This window comes from Ciconia boyciana, chromosome 2 (genome assembly GCF_034638445.1).
Source record: "Ciconia boyciana chromosome 2, ASM3463844v1, whole genome shotgun sequence".
NCBI lineage: Eukaryota > Metazoa > Chordata > Aves > Ciconiiformes > Ciconiidae > Ciconia > Ciconia boyciana.
The window spans coordinates 5,873,928-5,898,708 of NC_132935.1; the positions used below are offsets into that span (position 1 = coordinate 5,873,928).

Here is a 24,781-nt window from a genome sequence, read left to right on the forward strand (position 1 = left end):
TGAGCTTTTGCAGTCCTTTAAACTAAACAATTGAAAGATGTGTTTTGAAGCTGCTGTGTTTACTCCTAAGGAGAAGGACTGATAGCAACAAATATGTATATGAAAACAGCCACGTATTTTTGGCGTTCGTCATTTCTGAGGCTCAGGAGTTGAAGGCAGCAATGGGTGAAGTGGCAACCGGTTGTGTGTGATTTGCAGTGGTTTGTATCTTGGCTCTGCGTTGTGTATCTCCTAATGATGAATATGTGGGAGGGCCAGGTCAGGAATGGTTTCCACTCCAGTGCGTTGATTGTGTAGTTGGCAGTGGGCTCAATTAAAGTGTAATAATCTGGTGATCTCTCTCCTTTTTCCATTCAGGCTGCTGCACACTGAATAGAGCCAGTGAAAGGCTATAGCTTTTGAAAAGTAGGTGAACTCCTGCCTCTTTGTCTGAGCAGTTTGTGTCTAGTCAAGTAAAATAACAGGCAGAAGAGACAACTCCCCAAAACATTGCTCCCATGACTTGCATCATTACTTCTGTTTGTGTTTCTATGAGATAACACTTGCTCTTTATTTTAGGCTACGGACTGGATTTCTAGCAAGCTTCTCACCACAGCGAAAAGACAAGCTGATGTAAGGAAGGAGATATGTCCGTTATAGGAAGATGCCGCTTGCCCCGTCTCCTGGTTCTTCTCACATTCGTGTTCAGCGGGGAGAGAATTGAGGCACAAAGAGCAGGTATGCGCCGTTCAGCTTACTGCCTTCTGCTACGTAGCTGCTGGGGCTTTTAGGTGGCTGAGAAGCTATTGTTGCTGGGAGGAAAACAATATAAAACCCAAGCAAGACATTTACTGCTGAAAAGACATAAAATAGACCTTAGGGATGGAGATAGCTCAGGGATCAAGGTTATGATTTACCTAGGGTCTCTGGTTCTGCTGCGGGCTTAGAAAGGTTAGCTCAGCTACCCAGAGCAAGGGGAGCAGCATGCAGTTTACTCTGGATATGCTTCACCTACTCCACATGGGCATGGAGATAACTTCTTCCATTGCCTTCAGTGAGTTTTAGATTGGGTCTGGTGAATCTTCTATCTGACGGGACTTTCCTAGTGAGCTAAACAGGGCCAGGGCACTGTTCATACCCTCTCTTGGTTCATACTATCTAGTTGCTAGCATGGTCCCTGGCATGGCTTTTGGCCTGCGTTGATGAGCACTCTCCCAAATACCACTGAATGCATTAGAGGATGGTGCAGCTGAGGGACTGTTCCTATAGGCAATCTTGACAAGGATACGTTGTTTTTTGGGGAGGAGTAGGAAGAGTTGAGTTATCTGGTTGTGAATAGTGCTGTACCTCAGGGACAGAAAACAATTGTAGACCCACGCAGTTTATTAGTATAAAAGCCCAAAGGTACTTTGAGATGGAGGCTTTCTGTCTCTTTTTCTAGGAAAGATGCTATTCTGTAGCCTTGGGTAATTTATAAGAAAGAAAAGGATTTTTTAGACCTTCTCTCAGTCTAAGGAATAGCTGCTTTACAGTTTTGTTGTGTGATCTATATAAGGCTTTTTGGGTGAAGTTTAACAGGAATAAGTACTTAATAACAAAACAAAGTGAAATCTCATCTTTTTTTCTGCCTGTGTATCAGTCACAAGATGGATATGGTAGTACCATTTATATGTTCATTCTGTGATTACTTTAAATAATTTTGGGCTTATGGCTTCTTTGTGAACTATTTTTAATGGCAATATTGCAAAATGGTTGACTCAGTGTCTGAGTGGATGAATACAACTCCTGGAATTATGCTTCCAGAGAGTATTCCTATAATTACAATGCTAAAAGTTCACTTTCTATGAATTATCTCCCATATTCCCTTAACGTGAACTGTTTCTGCCAGTAAACAATATTATTATAGCATTCTTGGAAAACAATCAATTTTGTCCTGCAGTGGACATTACTGTGTGAAAAATGCAGATTAATATTTACTAAAAGCTTTTCTGCAGCATTTCATCTCACTGCCATCAGGTCTGTAAGCAAAGAATCACTGACTCTAAGAAAATGATCCTGAAAGACCATCTTTTTCTTCCCTGCATACTGCCTGAATAGGCATCACTTTTTAAACCTTAAACCCACCTTGTTTTAAGGCTCATTGCCCTTGAACACCAACAGGATTCATTCTGTCTGTTCTGTTTGTTTTTTAATTGCAGTCATCTCACCTGCTGAGAGTCATTAAAATAAGCAACAGGAAGGTCTGTACCTTGTGGGTTTTATACTTTAAACCTTTATATTCTCTGGTTAGTCTCACTTAATTAATATTCTTTTAGGCAGGATAGATTAATATAATAATGAATTGGGGGGGAAGAGTGGAGATTTCTTGCTTACCCTTTACTGTTATATATCATATCCTTTATATTCTGCAAAAATCAAGCAGAACTACACTTGGCAGTCTAGCCGATATACACAGATGTAACTTACATCCAATAATATAAAATTATATATTCAGTCATCTCCACACTCCGATTACCTTTGAGAGAGTTACTGTGTGTCTCCAGCCAGACCTTTCTTGCTCTGTGGTTAGAGACAAGTGTTCCCTCACTCACAAAATGCCGTCACAGAACATGATCCGATGTGGACAGGTTGTTTCCAACATGATCACACGTGGATGGGTTGTTCCCAACGTGATCCCAATCCCATGTCCAGAGGTTGTTCCCGTAGACACTGAAGGAACAACAGAGCTTGGGTCAGGTCTCTGGGATGTACCCTGCTATGGAAATTAACAGAGCAACAGATGATGCTCATTTTTCATCGTCACTCACAACACACCGTGTGTATATTCAACCGCTCTCGCGGCCATCATGCAATACCATGAGCATTGCCCGACAGTATTATAGTGCTTCCCTATAATGCTTTTACTCTTATCTGAAGTCAAGTCCTCTTCATGTGGCTGAGCAACCCACACTCTCCTTTCCAGTGCAGTGGGCTGTTCTGGGATTCCTGTCCCCTCCAGGGCAGGTGCACAGCCCCAGGATGATCAAAAGCACCAGCGCTAACTTATGAACCGTAAGGTCAAATTTGGGTGTAGGAGAAGACTTTGTGACCTTCTGGTAGTCTCAAATGCTAGCACTCAGTGAGGAAATATGGCCACAGCATCATTCCCCCCACCTTTAGGTAGCCTGATTCATATTTCTGTTCACTGAGCTGACTGTCAAGCAAGTGCTTGACTGGATGAACTGTGTATGATACCTCCATACTCTTTGGTCTGTTCCAGGGGGAAACATCCTAGTCCTCCGCTAACATCCACATTGGGTGTATTTACATCAGTGCTTTAGCTCTGGTCAGGAATGCAGCAAGGACAGACTACTTCCTAAAGGATGGGGAGCCAGGAGCTGGGGTTCTCCCTGGGCTGGCAGGACAGGGTGTCACCAGCCACAGCCTGTCCTACCACCCCCAGCCAGGGAGCAAGGAAGGCTGGGGGATGGCAGCCAGGCTCAACAGACAATCCAAATTCCCAGACAAGCTCATAGTGATGAAGCAGTGTCCTGGTTTCAGCTGGGATAGAGTTAATTTTCTTCCTAGGAGCTGATATAGTGCTGTGTTTTGAATTTAGTATGAGAATAATGTTGATAACACAATGATGTTTTAGTTGTTGCTAAGTAATGCTTACACTGGTCAAGAACTTTTCAGCTTCCCATGCTCTGCCAGGCGCACAAGAAGCTGGGAGGGGGCACAGCCAAGATAGTTGATCCAAACTGGCCGAAGGGCTATTCCATGCCATATGAAGTCGTGCTCAGTATATAAATGGGGGGGAGGTTGGCCAGGGGGGAAGCGATCACTGCTTGAGGACTCGCTGGGCATCAGTCAGTGGGTGGTGAGCGGTTGCATCACTTGTTTTTTTTTGTTTTTCCCTGGGTTTTGTTCCTCACTCTCTCTCTTGTTATTTTCCTGTTCATTACAAATTATTATTATTATTATTATTATTATTATTATTATTATTATTACATTTCAATTATTAAACTGTTCTTATCTCAGCCCGAGTTTTCTTACTGGTGCTTTTCTGATTCTCTCCCCCATCCCACTGGGAGGGGGGAGGGTGAGCGAGCGGCTGTACGGTGCTTAGTTACTGACTGGGGCTAAACCACGGCAAGGAAGTCCGAGATAAAGCCAGGAACATGAGTCAGCTAGTCAAGGTCTGGATCAGGTCTAAAGACAGCAGCCAGGGTCAACCATTCTCCAAGCAAGTCCACAGAGGTGAGGCAGGTCTGAGGTCTTAGTCACTGACGGACATTTAATTGCTGGGACCTGGCTGGACCTAGTCTGATGTGAAAACATGCAAACCATACAGTGGGAATGTCACTTTTTAATGTATGGAGTCCTTGGTGGGCATACCCTGGAGTTAAGTATTCTCACAAATACTCTCAGATTTTCTGACCAAGGGAGGTAGCTTGGTTAGTCCAGGTCAGAACCCAGAGGAGGTTATTAACATGGTCGTAGTGGGAATGGTTGGGGGAATCAGGGTTTTGCAGTGAAACAGGAGTCAACAGAACAGATCTGCTCTCAGTGGGTGTTGCTAGATGCAGGCTACCAGCTCAGATCCTGGTAAAGCAGCAGGGTTTAAAGGCAATTGCCAACAGTTTAGGGGACAGATATAACATCTCCAGTTCAGTGGGACATAGAAGAGCCCTGTTACTCTGAGCGAAAGAAAGTGGCACAGGCACTGCTATGAACCAGCTCTCTGTCTTGTATCACGTTATATGTGCTTTGTTCTCTGCACGATTGGTCAAATTAGCTTTTTACCATTGGTTCAAACAAGCAGTTGTACTTTGTGAGATGATGTGAGACAAGAACTACGGGAGAAACAATGGTTGGTAGTTGTGACCACAGATAAATTGACTTTGTAGGGCAGCTGTCAATCTTGAAACTCATAATTTGTTAGGGACTATGGTCTATAATAGTGAATTAAATCAACATATGTATATATAGATAGATTTTGCCCAGTTGGGGCATTATGTTGATAAATCTTTGGCATCTGTGGGACATTTATGAATATTCTGCCTCTTGGGTTGCATATATTCAGAAAGAGCTAGAAAACATCCGGGAGATCTACTTTCTTGGCAAGCGGCTGACAAATATATTACCAGTCTGGCTTCACAGGGCAAGCAAGCTGCAATTAAAATACATTTGCCTTTTGGATTACACAGGCCTCAGATTACAAATATCATGGCTGGAGCCAAAAGGGTGGTTGTGGGGATAAGTGAATTTTTCCCTTACAAAGCAACTGCCCTTTGTTGTCAAGGAAGCCATCCCAGTATTCAGTGAGTCATCCTTTAGTCGATAGCCAATGGCAGAGAGCCTCAAACTCAAAATAATCTTGTTATAAACTTGCTTCACCAAGATATCATGCTGAGCAAAAGAACTGCTTGTAGCTAAGCATAAATAAATCATAATGTTAATGCAAGAGGGAACATGAAAGCTTCACTACTCACAGTCAGGATTGGCATAGGCAAGGTCAGGGCAGGTCTCTTGATCTGCCAAGGTCATTTTAGAGCATTGCCTGAGCAAAGGCACTGCAATGAAATTTGAGAAAAATAGCTTCATATGCATGCAGATGGTGTAGGTGAAAGATTGAGCAGAAGCAGTTAGTAGTGCAGGAAGAGAAAGGGTTTGCATTTCAAAGTGAAGTGTGTGCTGATATACTGTAGATGTCCTGAAACAGATGAGGTGAATCACAAGCAAGAAAGGTTGAGAATCTGCACTTTCTCTGCAGGATAGGGAGAGGGTTTGCTGCCTCCTCCAAATTGCTCACTAGAGAGCTATGCCTAGGGAATATTTAGTATGTCTGATACTTGTCTTTCAGCGTCCCTTAGCGATATTTTCTGCCACTCTTGCAGGTTGCAAGAATGTTCACTATGACCTTGTCTTCATCTTGGATGCCTCCTCCAGTGTCGGAAAAGAAGATTTTGAGAAAGTTCGGCAGTGGGTGTCTAATTTGGTGGAAACTTTTGAGATTGGCCCAGACAAAACCCGTGTAGGTGTGGTGCGATACAGTGATCATCCAACCACAGAGTTTGACCTGGGAAAGTACAAAACCCGTGAGGAAATCAAAGAGGCTGCACGAAAAATTAAGTATTATGGGGGTAATACGAACACTGGAGATGCTCTCAGGTACATCAACACCTACAGTTTTTCCAGAGAAGCTGGTGGGAGACTTAGTGATCGAACTGTTAAAAAAGTGGCTATCCTTCTGACTGATGGAAGAAGCCAGGATTATGTCTTGGATCCAGCCACTGCAGCCCATCGGGCTGGGATTAGGATCTTTGCTGTGGGTGTTGGCGAAGCCTTAAAAGAGGAACTTGATGAGATTGCTTCAGAACCTAAGTCTGCTCATGTGTTTCATGTCTCCGATTACAACGCCATCGATAAAATTCGGGGGAAGCTGAGAAGACGTCTCTGTGAAAGTAAGTAGAGCTCCCAGTTCTACACAATTAGAATTATAACAGGTTCAGTTAGCATATAGGTATGAAAAGCTGTGATTGTTTTCTTTCATGCTTATAGTTCTATGCTGATAATTCTTTATTTTAGTGTCTTCCACCCTGTTCCACTCTGTAAAGAGTCATTTTACTACCTGGAGCATGGATCACTTCTGGGTTCTTCTGCCCAAGTCAGCATTAACTATAGGTCAGCTTCTAGTGGTCAGCTAAAAACCAAAAAGTGAGCTCCCTTTTGGTTCTGGTACAGTTCCATTATTTTATAATATTTTGGACTACTGAATATGAAGGGTGACATCTTATTTATAGCCAGAATTTGATTTATTTCCCCTTATTTTCTGGCATTAGAGTGTGTAGAGTGCTATGGATGCTGTAAAAGGATTCTTGTGCTTCTCTGCCTTTCAGCATCCCAACTCCACTAACAACTGGTGTTCACTAGTGCTCTGGCTATTAACCACATAAACCTTGGTGATGTTTTGAATGACTTTCAGTGGAGAACAGTGTGTGAAATTCACGCTGACTAAATGAACTTTGAATTTCCAGCACCCTGGTGAAGAGGACTGTAATGGCATTATGGCTGGTATCTCCCAGCTTTTTAATGGGAAGAGCAATCACATATCCCTTTCTCCTTCCACCACTGATAAATCACTCTCTCGTTCTCGGTGACTACATAAAAGTTACCTGGTTTGGCTGCTTTTTGCAGTGTGTGTAGTGGTTACTGTGAGTTCTTTGGGTCAAAATCATGAGACACCGCTCTGGTTCCTAGGTTTGAATTTGACAGACGACAGATGACTCCCTGTATGATGCTCTAACATGTTGCAGTGTTACAATGCCCAGGTCTGCAGGCCAGGAACTTGTGTTACTGTCAGAATAGAATAGAATAGAATAGAATAGAATAGAATAGAATGTTTCAGTTGGAAGGAACCTACAATGATCATCTAGTCCAACCGCTTGACCACTTCAGGGCTGACCAAAAGTTAAAGCATGTTATTAAGGGCATTGTCCAAATACCTCTCAAACACTGACATGGGGCATCAGCCACCTCTCTAGGAAGCCTGTTCCAGTGTTTAACCACCCTCTCAGTAAAGAAATGCTTCCTAATGTCCAGTCTAAACCTCCCCTGGCGCAGCTTTGAACCATTCCCGTGTGTCCTGTCACTGGATACGAGGGAGAAGAGATCAGGTGACAATAAGTTGCCTGAAAAAAACCACTTGTAAGTGGTGTTGTGAGGCTCTTTTATTGCCCTCTGTGACCTCCATTTGCAAGGAAAAAGTGCTAACATAATGTTCTGGGCTTATGTATGTTTCTTAAAGAGTGACTAGCACAAGCAGGCATAAACCAGTTGACATTGCCCAACAATATCTAGGTGTGACTGCTTTTTTTGTAGCCTGAATAAAAGTGGGTATGGATAGTGTAATCCCAATACAAGTGAAAGTCATGGTGGATATTGACTGTAAACTATGCAGGCTGAAGGATCTGGGTCTTTTTGCCTGAAAATCTTATGTAATCATACACATGACTGGGGTAGAATAAAGGATAAACCCTTCTGGTGGGCACACTCAACCAACTCATACAACTTCCTACTGCAGCTGCTGAACTCCCATAATGTGTTTTTCCTTTGAAATTCTATTATGTTCCTTTTCTAAAGCAAGTGTTTTCAGTGCTTTGTGCCTGGGTCTGTGTTTGTCACCTTCTCAAAAAATCATTTACCTATCTGTCAGAGTATAGTGTGATTTGTCTGTGGCTTTCTGAGCCCATACTATGTCCACACACATGTGCATACCACTCCTCATTAGATCACAAAGGATTACTGGGAGCATCCTTCACCCTGAGTGTGATAGCAGTCACTCTCCAAGGTGTTTGCTTCCACCTGTACTAGTGGGTTCGGTGGGGAGAAATAAAGCCTCTAAAAGAGTAAGTGAAAGGGAAGGGTTTAGTTTTACTAGATACAGGGAAATTTAAGGGGAAAACAGGCTGCTAAATGGATTGGTTTCCATGGTAGAACAAAGGGAATCAGACTACCATCAATGAACATTAATAAGGAAGGGAGCAGAGAGGAGGGAATTAGCTGAACAAACATCGAGTAGATAACGTGCACATATCACTCAGGCAGAATAATGAGATGTAAGGAAGTTGACAGTGACAAGGGGAATTGAGTATCCAGGTACACAGGACACAGTGAATGCAGGGGGATTTGAAGAAGTGGATGAAGGGTAGAAAGAGAGGTTATCAACTAAGGCAGCAAACACAGGTGCAATGGACTGATTTCCACAGCAACAGCAGTTATAGAAGATAGGTCTGCCATGGGTGTTCCTGGGCAGTGTTCTTTAGATCCAAGGACTTTGTTGAGATGCTGTAACATCCCTAGATCCTTCACTCCAGCCTTGATGGGGGACACCTTCTTCTCAGTGTCTGGCCTCAGTCCTTCTTGCTTCAGTTGGAGCCTGTTTTTGTCCTGTTTCCACTGATTATCAAAAAGAGTTTATCCTCTTCCTCTGTACATCAGTCTTTTCTGCTTGGAAGGATATTACATATCTTCCTTAAGTCTTTTTTTCTTAGATTTAAAGCAGGGAAACTGCTCTTTGGGAGTCTCGTCATACTTATTTATTTAATTTATTGGTTTGCATGCAAAATGTTTTTAATGGGCATGATGTTTAGATCAGATCTAAACAACCAAGAAATTTTTGCTGTCACTGAACCTGACTGTTAAAATACAGGATGAGACAGTGAGAGCACCATCAGCACAAGTATTAATGTAGAGATCAGGTAACTTTTGTTATCTGAATATGTAATGATGGAACTGTTTTGGAAGGTGGGAAAGGGCTGGCAGAGAAAAGGACCAAGTGTTTTCTAGTGCGTGTGCCACTTTTAAATTTCATGTTAACACAGTAGGAACAGGAAAGGAGTTCACTGTAAGGGCTATGCCTTACACATATTTAGAAGGTAAAACTTTTAATAGCTGTTGTAGTTTACCTTCCGTAATTTTAGTATGACAGCACTGCATAAAACAGGAACATACAAACCACCAAGTGGGTGGAGGACGTGACAAGGGCGCATGCCATACTGCTGTTTAGTTCGTGCACATTCTAAGACAAAAACATATATTGCCACAGCCAAGGTAGTGTTTTAATAGACATAATCCTTTGTGAGCTCTTGGGAGACACATGAATCAAAGAACGGAAATGGTAGAAAGTTTTTTTGTTGTACTGACCAATGATGAGTCTTCCAGTCCTTGTACTGCTGTACTACCAAAATGTGAAGAGTCGTGCAGTGCTGCAAATACTGAATTTCATGCCAGCAGCTGTTCAGAATCAGTTGTCTCTGGTCTTACTAGTCTGTCCCAGACTCAGTCATTCCATCTTGCTATATTTGACTGAATTTCTTGCTAAGAACATGTCATTAAGTGCATTAATAGCATTTTAGCTCTCATTTGATCTTATGGAAGTAAGCATAGCAGAATGGAAAAATAACATGTCTGCTCAGTGGGACATTGTGGCAGTGGGAGATATTTTTGCCAAACTTCTCCATTACATTCTGGACTATAGTTAGCAGGCAAAAATGGGTGATGCTTTCATAGGAAAGCAGGAGAGATGCATTCTGCTAAAAATTCCAGAGATACTACATGCTTCCTAAATAGGGTTTATGCTTATATGTTGTAGAGATAACAACAGGCAGCTATGTAATATTTAAAAATATACTAGCATCTGCTTCTGGTAGGTAAATAGTAGGTTTATGCTTGTCAAAGAGAGCCAATTTCATCAGTTTCAACCCAGATTTAATTTAAAGCTGGATTTGATAAGTTAGTGCAGTACAAAGTTGTCAACCTGGCTTGGATCTGGTAGCACTGGAGTTTAACACTATCATCTGACATTCAAGCCTCAATGCGGGGAGATGTTGCAATGGTGACCTAAAACACCCGTACCTGCTCAGAGGTAATTGTTTCTTAAAAATGCTGATTGCAGTGCTTTGGATGCTGTAATATTTGAGTTTATTCTGTTACAATTAATCCAGGCAGGTGATAAGATACAGTTTGCAAAGCTGAGCAAAAACATTCTCCAAAAACATTCTCACCCTTTACTGGCTCCATAAACCAGAAGCCTGTGACTTGGCACCCTCGGAGTACACAGCGTGTATGTGCGATTACTAAGCCTCTGCTCTGCTGCAAAAGTCAGATTTCACAGCTTGAAAATATATTTGGCTTTAGAGGTGCAGTCTCTGCTAAAATTTGTTGTGGTTTTTGGTGGTTTTTTTTTTTGTTTGTTTTTTTGTTTTTTTTCTACAGCTGGTAATAGGAGAAACACAAGCAGATGCTCTCTAAGGAAGTACTACAGGAGTATTGTGCTGGGCATTGGTCTATGTCCAGTAGTGACTTTCATGTATAATGATGTAACCCTTTCTACAACCAGTTTTTAGTTGTCTGTGAGCTTGATGAACTCCTTGCTATGATGAGTGCCTCTGCAAATGTGTGGAAGACCAAAGACTATGTCATATGAATCGCAAACGCTTTGCAAACACAAGGATATGAAGCTGAAATCTTTCAATGATTGGTTGGCAGCAGTGGTTTGTCATTGATTTCAGCTGATATAGTGAGGCCTGTGATAAAATATCAAAAGCAGTCACATGTTCAGATGATTCATAAAATTTATTTTTCTATTTGTATATGTCTTTGTTGACTTTGGGTTGTGTATGCAGTGCATAAAATATAAGTCTTATGCTACCACTGTTCTGTTTCTGATGCAAAAGGGCTTCCAGCCTTCAAGGCAACACCTTGAACACCATTCAAAATAATAGACTAAAGGCTTCAGAAATCTTCTTTTCCTGAAGTCAGCTTTGCTCAGGTTCATAGTATGTTCACAGAAGAAGAGCAAGCTGTTTCTTCTTGGCCTTCAATGTTAAAAATATCTCATGCACAGAGACCATGACAAAGGGGAGGTGTCTGAATTGCCATATCTTGACTGACATTTCCTAAGAGACTTATCAATAAAGTCAAATCTCACATGAGTACTGAAATATCTGAATACATCAGCACATAATAGTATTCACCTAACTGTTGACCCCCATTTTATACTCCCTCTTGAGCTCTGAGATTTCACTGTAAAAACATTCATTTCTAGATATCTTTGCATTAGACATCATGGAATAGAAAAGGAGGTGGAACTCAACAAGCTGGCAGGAGTGAGCATTAAAGTATTTTAATGAACTCAGTTGTGGTAGTAGTTTTAATTCTTTTAGTTTGTTGAGCAGAATTGTAGACTTGGGAATTTCTAGACTGGTTTCATAGTTGGAGTATGACTTTATCTGGGTTCTTCAAAAGTTCAGCTTAGCAATAGCTCCAAGTCTTGCTTGGTCTTATTGCAAGAGCTCTTTTTCATTGTTGTGATGGCTTGTAGAGACCTCTTATAAATGTGAACATAGCTTCTTGTCATCTGGCAGAACTCGGTACATGCCACAAGTGCACCTATACATTTACTTGGAAAAATCTGTGGCACCCACCTGCATGTTGAATGCAGAGAAGGTTGGGTGTTTTGGAGTAATAACTGATGTCTAACAGACTGGTTGAAGTCTGATTAGCACAATATGTCCCATGAAGATAATCTAACTCTTGTGCTTCTAGCTCATGTATAGATCACACCTGCCACAGGCAGCATTCTTAGTGGAATATTGCACATTTGTCTGCCTAAGAGTATGTCCAGGCTCAGTGCAGCTACTAACATTTTGATTCTCACCTGAAAATCTAGTCACTTCCAGATGGTTTGGGAAGTCTGCTAAAAGCTCAGCAGACAACTGCTGCTTTTTTACAAGCTGCAGCTAGGCAGTGACGCAGCTGATATCACCTCTGTTATCTCCTATTGCTTCTTGGTGCTCTTCTCCCACAGCTGCAGTGGTGGCTTTCTCAAACTCTGTAACATCTTCAACTTCTAGCAATCTCTCATGTCACAGATGACAGGATCGCACATCCTTTCATCGCCACATTTGCTGGCTAACTGCAGTTTCCTGCAAAGGCATAAAAGGCCTGTGACAGAATTTCTAATTGATTTATCTTTTGCTTGAAAGAGAAGAAAAAAATTCACTTTTCATGGATGATGTACTGGGAGGAGATAAAATATTTGATGGGCTTAGTGGTGATGACATTACGCAACTTTCTTCTGCCATTGGGCAGGTTGAAGGATAGCCTGGTGTCTTGGATTATGGCTCCAAGGAAGCACAGCAAAGATACTATTTTCCTCTTACAGCATTTTGTGTTTTCAAATCAAATGCCTGAAACTCTTAGATCTGATTTTCCACTTGGTCCAGTCATCACCAGCTTAGAGCAAGATGATTCCAGAGCTGCTGTCTGACAGGCAGAAATCCTTGAGCTCAGGGAGCGCGCAGTAGCTGCTGGTTGCTCCTCAGCTCCTCCACAGATCATGTAGAAGTGACTGTTTTCCCAGATCATGACTACAGTTCTGTTCTGCCACTGTGTAATCTCCATATCATTTAAATAACTCCCTGTTTTGCTTGGGACTCTGAAATGAATAGGTTTATTCTGAGATTAGCAACAGTGCTGTTTTATGACCAGTTAAAGCCAGCCCCACTGCTAAAAAAGAAAGTCTTATTCTTCCTAACTTCCTTCTCCCATTTGCCAGCACAGACATTTATGTGGCCCCACCATGAGCTACAGCAGGGAGCCAATGAATGTTCTTGTTTTCTTTCCCAGATTAGTTTTTACTCAGATTTAGTTCACCATGCAGCCACATGGACATTTTCTGTCCCAGGGGAAGAACTGGCACAAGGTGAGAACAAATAACTAGGAGTGGGAAGAAGACCTGGATTGCGTCTTTTGGTACAGTCCTAGTTCATATCAGCTTGATGAACATTAGCTAAGGACGTCAGAAAGCTGAGGAAAATCCTCCATGTGCTCCCACCGTAAATGTGAGCCTGTGCTCTGCTCTCCTCTGGTTTAAGCATGCACAAAGTGGATTGCTAGGCAGGTTCTCCCCATTCAAACTCCGCTTCTAGGCTTCAGCACAGCTTGCTTGCCTTGAATAAACTGTATGTTGAACAAAAATATCCCACTGCAGATGTATCTCTTCATGGTTCTGTTCCATTTTCCTTAAATAGGCCTTTCAGTATGCATAATTATTGCTGCTTTACTACCTCCTTAGCTTCTGGTTTTTCGGTGGGGTGGCTGTAATGACAGAGCTCTCCCACCTCAGACATGCACTGTGTCTGGCTGGGAGCATCTTGCTGGGAGTCACTGGTAGGTGGGATGAGCAAGCTGACCACCACCTTCACTTAGATACAGACTGTCTGTCAGTCCCTCCAGGCAGCACGTTGATATTGCTGTGATCCTGCACCCGGGTACCTTCTCTCCCCCAGAATGGATGTTAGCTCTGTTACAGTTTTGGAAAGTGACTTATCGATTTATTTTTCTTCCCTTGTATGTTGGGAAAAGCAATGTCTTAGACATTGCCTTCAGGTGAGGAGGAAATTCAGCCTTGCAGCAGCTGTGGCCTGATCTCTCCTTTTTGCTTAGGGAGCAAAGGTATGAATCCAACAGTCGTCCAAACAACAGAGTTTTAGAAATAAGTCTGTGGCAGAAAACAGTTTTACTTCTACTCTTCTTTGATACAGCTGAGAAAAGGAGTCTGTTCCAAACCTGCAGCTCCATATAGACTGCTGGGAACCTTAATAAGGGACTCTGAAGTTAGAAGTGTAATAAAATGAGACCGATTAAACCTTTTGCACTTGCCTTTCTTATCTCTAGTTTCTTTCTTTAACAGTTACATACAAATAGTAGCATCATAAAACATGGACAATCACTTTAGATAAAGCAATGAATCTCTGGACTGCCAACAATGTCTTGTCCGAAATCACAGAATCTAGCTGAATGATAACATCTCCCCTAGCTTGTAATAGTTTTTCTTGCATTTCAGACAAGAAATCTTTGTGAACAATGTTTGATGTACAGTAAAACTAATTGTAAAGGCAGAGAGAAGATTAGACTCATGACAAATAAAAGTAAGTCCCAGACATTAGAAAGAAACATTGAGACAATCAGGAAAAGTATGAGTCTCAGTGGCAGGAGAAATTACATCTTATGAAAAAGTAATGTGCCGTTTAGAGAACAAAAAGAGGAAAAATATGGTGACTATGGGAGCCATTTCTAAATAGCGTAGGAATGAAAGAGAAATACAGAAATAGGAACAGACAAAAAGCTGGGACATATTGTCATGTGCTAGAAGTTATTAGTAGCTTGTTTTTCAACACGGCCGGCAGCCCTCATTGATTTTCAGGAGCTGTGGGTGCTCAGCACTTTCAAAATTAGGCTGTGGAGCCCAATACTTATCCAGCTGCAATCAGAAGGAGGCTTTCTGTCTGCTCCAGTGGAGTCCAAATGATGGGGTAAAAGAGAGGAGTCATCCTTGGGGCAGCACTGTCTGTCTTGGTGTTTGCTTTCTGCTGGACTGATAAGGAATGCTCAGTAGAAAGAATAACCTCTGAAGCTGGGCAGATGCTCAGCAGGAGACTAGGGCAAGGCACACAAAAACCTCTGATGTTTCAGGTTTAGCTACAGGCATTTCTGTCCAAGAAAAACAGAGAGATGAGGAGAAAACTCTTGCCATGTGCCCTTCACAAAGCTAAAATGTTTTAAACCTCAGCAGCTCTTGTGCAGTCAAAGCTTTCTTCCTCCTTCATTAACAGTCCATAAACTGACCTCAAACTGAAAGGATACCACTTACTTAATGTTCTAGGCCTGCCTTCTTTTTGTTTTTTTATGCTTTATGTAGCTATTTCCATAAAAATCTAATGGTATCTTTCAGCACAGGCTATAAATGGAGCTAGACCATCACCTGCCCTGGTTAGGTGCACCCATAAATTAAAGATTTCCTCTGCTCTCCCTCGATTTGGGGATGTACTTCTATTTAAGATAGGGAAAGCCAAGTCTGGAAAGGTGCTATGGAGGTTTAGTCCCAGTTCTAGTGATGGAGCTGGTAGAATTTACTGCAAATGATAGAGAACTGTGAATGTTTGTCAGAGCATGCAAAACCCCATGAAATGCATTAAAGGTTCCATCTTAGCGTATTATACTTTTCCTGAAACTCAGTGGGTTTCCTGAGCCCCTCAGCTTCTTATGAAATTAATGTTTCTGTAAACCCCCTATAGCAATGATGAGCTTGGTCTCTCAGGGCTGGTTTTTTTTGTTTTTTTTTTTTCCTCCTGACTCCATATATTCAAGCCTCAAAGTTTTGTGGTGAATAACGGCAATGAATGAGAGCTGCAGATCCTAATATTCCAGGTAATGAGGGAGCTTGGAGATACCACGGCGGGTGCTGGGTCTCACGGGAGGGACACAGCCGTTGCTGGTCACAGGCCACCTGTGACACTTGGGAAGAAGTTTAGCACAAAAACTCTGGCTTGGGTAAATGGCTACTTTCTCATCAAATAGCTTCACTGGAAAATCTGTGACTTTTCACAGTATTGAATCAAAGTCTTTGCATCACCTGAAAGTTAAAACTGATTTCGGAAACAATTTCCCAGGCAGAAGTGAACTGTAAGAACAAAACCATGCTCAGACCTAGATAAGCTGTCACATTAACACCTGAAACAAAATGGGCAGGACCACCTATTTTTAAGATCTGGGATGAAACCATTACTTCCAGTTCCGTGTCTTGCTGAGCTGTCTTTAGAAGGCTGTGTTGTTTATCCCTGTGCTCAGGACTGAAGCAAAGTTTGTAATTTAAATTTTTAAGGGCTTATTTTGAAGCTGTAGGTAGATCTCTGATACATGTAAACTTTGTGTGGACTCTCTGCAAAAGACATCTTCATGTTATTACTGGAGTTCAAACTCAAATGACATAACCATTTCCTTTTTCATCCTTTGGTAATATGAAGTGGTGCATCCTTTCTTCTGTGGAAGTTTGTAAAGGTTATCAGGCCTTTCTGCCACTGAATTTCAACTTCTCATTTTGTTTTCAAATGAACTGAGCCAACAGGCAAAATTGAATTGTAATGTTCCGGTCTGCTGAGAATATTTCTTCCCCAGTGGTAGAGCTGCAGCATGGTTTAGCTGATGGGCTATTTTTGTTAGTAAATTGTAGGGTTCGTGTTTCAATCCATCAAGTTCCTTACAAGTTACACCCAAATACCAAATTCCTTTTCAAATCAGTAATCTTGTTTATAATGTGAAACAAAAGCAGTGGGAGCATTTTGAACACCTAGGAGAACTGCTTTTTGATAAAGTACTAATTAGGTTCTTTAAAACGCAAATAAGAGTTTGAACAAGCTCTGCTCTGTTAATGTAGTTACAAATGATGGAGAACAGTTCAGAGTTCTGCATAAAATCCCTTTTGGCATGCTCTCCATTTTGGGAGCTGTGAGTACTACTGCTAATGCTGACCAGAAGTAGGGAGGGTATCTTTCAGGGAAGGTAGCTCAATTGGATACTGTGGTTTTTGTCACTTGCTGTCCTAAACTGTTGCACAGCAGCCTCGTGTGATGTCAGGTTTCAAAACTCCGTTCATTTCCTTACAGCTTAATAGTCAACATTTAGTGTCAGTTTGGCTCTAACTTGATTTGTACTCTAGGAAATTAAGAAATTTATATATAAAATACATATATAGGTATGTATGTGTGTGTATAAGACATATATTTATTTCTATATGGTTTTTTATATATATAAATTCTGGAAAATAAAGCTGTGTCCTTTCAGCCTGAAGCATCGGTCTTTTTTTTACAGTGAGGTAGATAAAAAGCCATAACAGGTTAAAGCCTTAGTGAAGATGAAATACAGGACATTTTTACTGCACTGTAACTACACATGATCAACCCAATCCACCACCTCTGGGCGAGACTTCGTTTAGCTACACTGCAGTAGAAATCACTGTGCTTTGTTCCCCAGGGTTTTATAGCAAGATGGATAGCATATATTAGTTGTCTACTATAAAAACCTCTCAGTTTTGGCAGTGAAGATGTAACATCTCTGTGAGAGGCTGCAATACTAATACGACACAAGTAGGATGGTGCAGCAGAATTTTAGTCACTAGTGCTAACGCTTTGTGGCAAATGACTCTAATAGCTTGAGGGTATTTCTGAGTTTAAAACAGATGTTGGATCAGAATTGAGATCCATAAATTGAATTAAACAATATTGTATCTTTATATTCAAGTATCTTCAGTGGTTTCATACCACCTAACGGCAGTGGCCTAAAAGTTATTTGTCTAGACTGTTTTGATAGTGGAAATGAATAGTGGAAATGAATAGACACCTCCAGAGAGTGATTCATCCTTTTCAAAGAAGACTGTCCAAGACAGGTGGCATGATTCAACCTCTGAGTGCCTATCTATCTCTTTTCTTTAACTTTTGAGAGAGCTTAGATAACTTGCTTGCACCAGATTCCTCACTTTGACAGCCAAAAGCAAAAGAGTTGAATCTTTCCCCACTGCGTTCTGGGAATATAATAATATTTGGTTCCTTATGCCAGTAAATCAGTCTGTTGGGATTTACATTACTGATGCATATATAGGCCAGTGTGTTTGCAAGCTCAGATGAGTGCGTTGCATTTATCATCTAGCTACCTGATGCTGTGGTATTTGTGCAGTCGCAGGAGACAACGCCAATTTAGAGAACTATCGGCAAGTATTGCCATATGTTCTGGGTCAAACATTGTACTGCTAAATTGTACTTAGTCCCCAAGGAACTAGTCCTGTGAGAAGAATGGGCTCCTCTCTCTTATCTTGGGCTTCTTCCTAAACGTTGTGATAAATTGGCTCTTGAAGTAAAGTGCGTTGTGATACTACCTGCTGCAGTCTGTTGACTCATTACAGCAAGGAGATAATGCTTTAAAAAACAACTAATGGCTGAAATACAATTAAGAGTGACAGAGAAGACAGCTTCTTTAATTAATGTTGTTGAAAGACACCTTTGCTGCAAATAGCCTTTTTTTGTTGTTAATTGAAGCATGAAGGTTGCAGCCTGAGACAGGCCCACAAATCCACTCTTGCTTAATGATCTTTCCGCTTTTCACTGTAACAAAGTCAGACCCCAAAACAAACTGTACTCTACTGGAATCAAAACAGGAAGGATGCCAGCTCAGACCAGCTCGCATGTTAACCAAGTCTGTGTTACTGGTTTATACTGATTGTCCTCCCATACAGACAAGCTAAGAATTATCTTGTAAGACCTGGTGAAAAAGCCCAGTGGAAGAACTGCTGGTGCATCTGGTGGGTTTGGGGCTATGAATGGGACTGGAAAGCTGGCAAATTACTTTCAACCAGTGGAGTTCCTAAGTATGGGTTTAGGTAATTAAAAAATCTTTTTTCAAGTTTTCGACGGATTCACTGCAGGTGCCATTTGCAGAAGTGTCCATGTGAATGGTGGCTCTGCAATAGTCTCTGCTCTGCTGGAAGACAGCATGGCTTGTTTTAAATATTTTGACTCTTGTATATAAGCATAGCACCCATAATAAGGATCATGATAGAGAGAGGATGTGCTCAGGGCAGATAATCCCAGGGGACTGAAATGATCCAGACGGGCCTTTGAGTCTCAGATTCCTGAAACCCAGTCTCAGTGTTCTCTGGTACAGCACACTGCACAGCTCCAGCAGAGGTAACAGGGTCTGCTTGGCACTTTGGGAAGGAAAGTCACTTAGGTGTCTAGATTATGAACCTTGGATATCGATTTTTTTCAATTCTTGACAGTATATTTCCCTATATCCTTGGGCAGTGCCCAGCCCTGGGAGTCCTCTTAGAGTGAAAACACTGGGCATAATGTTCCTGCCCTAGTCTAGCTTATTGACAACCTGCAATCACAACTCCCCTTTCAGAGAAAAGACCCCCTTTCTACACTTATGGCCCTATTAGTTCAGAGCTCACTGCTTCAATGAAAAGGCTAACACCGTATAAAGCCAGAAGGAAGTCATCATTATCTTAGCTGTATCACATAGGCCATGAGACTTACTTGAACTTCGAGTATATAACAACTCATGAAAAAAGGCAAAATGTCCTAGAAAATTTACTATGTTGGTTACAACTCAATATATTTGGGGAGGTATCTGCTAACTGTTCCTCCAAGCTATCAGAGCTCTGTGGTGGAATAATGAATCACACATGTTTTTTTAAGGACTAGTGTAAAATTTGCAAAGCTACAAATCTTTAGAGTATTCAACATCATTTCCGCTAGCTGTTCCTATTTCTATTAGCAAGCATAGCAGCTGATGCTTGGCTTGTTCACCTATCTGATAAACTGTTCTTTGACTCTGTAGTGGCCTTGATAATATCCTGAAAAATTAATTTCCTTGGGTTAATATTATAAATATAATGTATTTATCACCAACATGCTCACAGCTTTATATGCTGTGAGACACTGTGGATTCACACAATGTAAGATGGTACACAGGAATCTCTTTAATTTATGGCTGGTTCAGAATCAAGGATTTTTATCGTCTATAATTAGCAGCTTATCCCAGTGGGCGGGATTTTTTTTTTCATTGTAAATCCTTTTGCATATTATTATTTAGTTAAAAATACTGCCCTAGGTACCTGCTGACAGCACAAGAATACAGCATAGGACTGCTAAACAAATAGAATTAGTGGATGGGTTGCTACACCCTGCCACCACATTCAGCTCTACAAACTATTTTTGAGATGATTACATGTCTCAAGTAATTTGGCTTTGGAGGTGGGTATATTTATCTGTTTTAGTGCATGGGGTCTGTAATAAAGAAAAGTCTCAGCTTTTTTCTTTGATTTTCATGAGTGCATGCCTTGATCATAAAATGTTACACCCTGCTGAAACTTCCAAACCCATCTCGGTCTCACAGGGACAAGAAAGATTTTCCTTGTTCAGATCCAACTGCAGGTTGTTTCCTTTTTTTTAGTTCTTTTAACATTAATGGTCTTAGTTTAGATTATAACTAAAGCAGTAAGTTTTATTTTGGGACTCTCATCTGGAGCATGGAGTAGTTTCACTCATCTGTGTTTATGTTCAGTAATATCTCACTGCTAATTATTTTCCATGAACTACTAGTGTAGCAAGATAAAAATTGTTTAATTAACCAAACATCTGAAAAAGTATTAGACTTTGATTTGCCACAGCTTTGTACAGCTATTTACATCAATTCTGAGTTATTTCTAGTGAATCCAATGGTTTTCTTAAGCTCACACAGCAGGGCAGTAAAAGGCCTCAGAAGAAAAACTTGGTTGACCTGATTTACACGTGGTGCGGTTCCCTTCCTTATGGGAAACTCTGAAGATTTTCCATGAGAAGTTTGGTGCACCCGAGCATAAAGAAGATGTATGTTGGGGCTTAGAGATCCTGGTGTCAGGTCCAACTTCTTCAGTCCTAAAATAAGTCTTGTCCTACTAGCAGGGTAGATATGTGAAACGAATGTAGAAATTCTTCTTAGCAGATTGTTCCTCACTCCTGGATATATATGGAGGTATTAGGTATGGGGGATATGTCCCTACATCTTCCTAGTGTGCTCAGCACAGTCCAGCACTCAAGATGGACCTGGCCTGGCTCTGTAGCTTTCCAGATGGTTTCTGTTCACATTTCTTCTACTGCTGATTGACAGGTGTCGTGCCAGGATGATGCTATGTTGGTGCAGTTCAGGAGTGGTGCAGGAGTACTTGGGGCTGTAATTGTGCAAGGCTGGCCCTTTTACCTTCTGTTCTTTATTTTTTCCTTCTCCATTGTCTTCCCTTCACCACAAAACATACAGAAGAAAAACAGCTTTTCAGGAAAAGTGTTTTCTACCCGTAACTCTGTGCTGTGGTGGAACGAGGGGGAGAAATGCCAAGAGCAGATAAATTTATGCCAATAAGTTCATAGTCTCAGAGGTTGGTTTGTCTGTGGTTTTTCTCCCCCCACCCACACTTCATTATAGCGTAAGCTTCCAAGTAACCTGCTGTCACCAGAAAGCAATGGGACTGAGGGCACCAAGTGCACTCCCCCCCTTCATCTGCTTTGCCCAGGGAGCCACTGCCTGTGATTGGGTGGTTTCAAACCGAGCAGGAGACAAAGTATTGATCAAGTCACTAAGTGACTGTGCTGGCTGGTCATCTGATTGTGGGTATGGGCCCTTCCTGGTGGTCACTGATGGGGGACTCCACATCTCCCATGGACTCAAGCATCCTCCACAATCCTACCTTGAAATGAGGCTCTTTTGGAGTACAGGCTCTATCCAGAATCCTTTTTCTACTCTTCTGCACTCAGTTCTTTTTATAGCATCCACTATTTTTTTAATCTCTATGTATGCTTATATATATATTTAACTGGAAGTGAATCAAGTTATTTTCTTTCAGTAAATGCAAATAAAATCTAGGGAATGGAAACCACAGGGGTGGCTAAACATGCTATTCATGCTGGGTGGATCTGTGCTCCCATGGGGGGAGCAGAGCGTCCTAATTTTGGAATAGTACAGACTGAGTTTTCATTAAAGCAGTAGATGTTTAATTATATATTTTTGGATGGGAAAGTGGAGAACATAGACATGTATCTGCAATGTATCTATAATTGTATAGTAATTTCTGTATTCTTTGTTGAGTTTTTGGTGTTGGTTTTTTTTTGACATGTTGTGGATGATTTTCCTAGGGTTGGTAGGACCTATGAAAAAGCAGCTGAAGTCAGTAAAGAGAAACAAGTGTCTGGGTGTTTTCCTGCTCTTAGGCTGAGCTTTTCCTGTCACTTTCTGTCTGAAACGTCAGGCTGGATGCTAAGTTTGATTCTCCCTACACTTATGGGTTTGTAGCTGAGGAGGAACTGTGCTAGGGTGATAGCGTGAAGAAGTGTTTAATGTTATCTTTCACTGAGGAAAATGTAACACAGTGCTTACTCTCCTATGATTCTGCCTAGCAGCATTTAACCTTCCCTGCTGGATACACTCATTCTGCTATGGCAGCTCTTTTCAATGAAGGTAAAGCATAAAGAGATTAAATCCAACTGTGGGAGGTGGATACTCTCTTAGTTAAAATGGGCCAGCTCAGGAAGTGATTCTAGTAAGGTACACCATGGCAACATTAATTAAATAGCAATTACATTTAGCAGTTTATCTACATGTATAAAGTAGTTAATGCAAGTAATAGATTGGATCTACACGTGCAGCTTTATGTTTGTCTGGACAGATACTTTGTGATGAAAACTTGGGCTTGCTCAGTGTTTGTGCAAGATGTCAAGAGAGTCATGGTGCTGTGGACATGGTACTGGCACTGCCTCCAATATAGACCCATTGAAACACCGTCCTGTCCTTAGCTGTTGCTTGCCCAGCCCTCCTTTCAAAGCAGGAGAGAAGGTGTGCCTATCGTCTAGTCTTGTGTCTCTGTTTTCTATGTGTAGGTCCAAATTCATTCTTGCTCAGTAGTTACAGCAGGTGTGAATCTGCCTCATGATTCAAGACTTGTTTCTGACCAGAGATGAATCTGGCCTTTCATCAGAAGAACTTCACTGCCCAGAGGTAATACTGCCATTCTCTCTTTATGTTCTTAATGTTAACTGTAAGGACTGTATAGTCTCTCTGGAGCTTCTCACCTTTATTATATTTGGAGAAACATGATCTCAATAACATATTCTGATTAAAAGAATAGACATTGTGGATTTTTTAGTTATCCTAGTCTAAGGAAACAGTTTAAAATATACTTCCCTTAGAACAAGACTGCCAGTCTGTTTAACGTATCACTTTTGCTTTGGGCTGAATCTGAATCTTACCTTTAAATTACTCTTTTATTTGGAGTTGTAAATGACCTTGCACTGACTTACTTAGAAAATTCATGCCACATTAAACACCAGTATTGCTAATGATCAAAATTCCCAAAGCGTTTGTGGAATAATATATTAGGAGGTATGACCATCAGTGCCCATCATGCTTTTGGAGAAGTACGGAAACATGAAAACAGTGGGCCCATCAGCTATGTTAAAACTTCTTGCACTTATGGGAATTGTTGAGTAGACCATAACCTCTGCGCTACAAACCAGACTATAAACACTTTGAAAAATAGTGTGGCACACTGATTGTCTGAATCCCTTCAGCAAGATAAAAGTGGAAACTAAAGGTTGCTTCTCAAGGGGCATGTAAGATTCATTTTTTTCTAACTCTGAGGATAATTAATCACTGGAACAAGATCACCAAGGGTGATGGTAGAGTGTGTTCCTCTGGCTTCTTTAAAATGCAGGTTGATGCCTTTGTAAGAGATGTGGTCATGTTCACTCGGCCTCAAACTTCTGGCATTAACAGCATTTTCTTCTGAGAAAGGAGAGATTCATTTCCAAACCAGCAGATATGCTGTGGGATGTGAGATGTATGATGTCCTGTGCAAGAGTCCTTGATGCTGGTCATAGTTTTCTGAATCTGTAAAATCTATGAATCTGGCAGAGAGAGCTGAAAAAAGCTCTTTGTTGAGAGATCACCAATATATTTGCCTTATGCTTTCTCCCAGCAGAAGAGCCACCAGAGCATTTCTCTCTTAGACTCTGAGCTTTCAGACCCTGGTGGGAGGGACATTTAAATCTATAAGTGTCCGTATGTATAGGGTTGTTTGCAGCATTTTGGCCCTGGCATGGGTGGAAGATGGGAAGAAGGAAAAAATGGAAAACATGTCCTTTGATTAGAAGGCAAACTGTGCTCTAATGGAGATGATTAGAGACAAATTGAAGACTTTGTTTGTCCATAAGGCAATAGAGTGGTTTTCTTGTGTGGTGGTCTGGAAGGCTGCCAAGATGTTTCTCAGTAACTAATCCTGAGTCAGTTATGGGCACAGAAAACAACACCACATATCTAACACTTAACAGGGAGAGAGGGCATGCGCTCATGCTGGCGATCACTGCAGAGAACAAGGTCTCACTTTCCCACCAGGAGCTCTGCGTCCATATTGGTCCCCCTGACTTGTCTGCTTCCCAGAGAGGCAGTGGTGGAACAATTAAAGAGGAACAGGCCTTGGGACTGATCATTATAGAGACAGTCAGTTCTGCTGTGAAGCGAATGATGTGATGGTTAGTCCATGGCTAGGAAAGAAAAGATCCAAGATGGATCAAGTCTAACTTTGAGAGGACTCAGTCCTACATTGTCTTACTTCTTATATGAAAATTCCCTCTTTCTGTAACACTATATGTCATATAAAAACATGTCCTGCTCAAAGAAGTGCCCCTGTGTAGGCCTTTGTAGGATGGAGTCACTGTCATCTGGAAGGCGTTCTGCCTGTGTTTCCTCTTGTCTGCCAGGACAGTTACCACTAGTAGCTTAAGGCAATGTGCTGGTGAAGCTTAAGCTACCAGTAGTAGCTACCACTGGTACATAAGGACTTAACATGTACTTGTCTCCTTTGTGCTCCGTCGTAATCAGTGCTGGAGTAACT

At 41.4% G+C, this 24,781-nt stretch overlaps 1 protein-coding gene across 1 annotated transcript in view; it reads left to right on the forward strand.

The window, feature by feature from the left end:
• Positions 1–626: 626 nt before the first annotated feature.
• The window catches only part of COL22A1 (collagen type XXII alpha 1 chain), a 210,824-nt gene continuing 186,669 nt past the window's right edge, over positions 627–24,781 (forward strand). Inside the window, exons 1-2 of the mRNA XM_072851149.1 lie at positions 627–717; positions 5,859–6,425. Coding sequence (XP_072707250.1) covers positions 627–717; positions 5,859–6,425 — 658 coding nt within the window. The remainder of the gene's footprint in view (positions 718–5,858; positions 6,426–24,781) is intronic.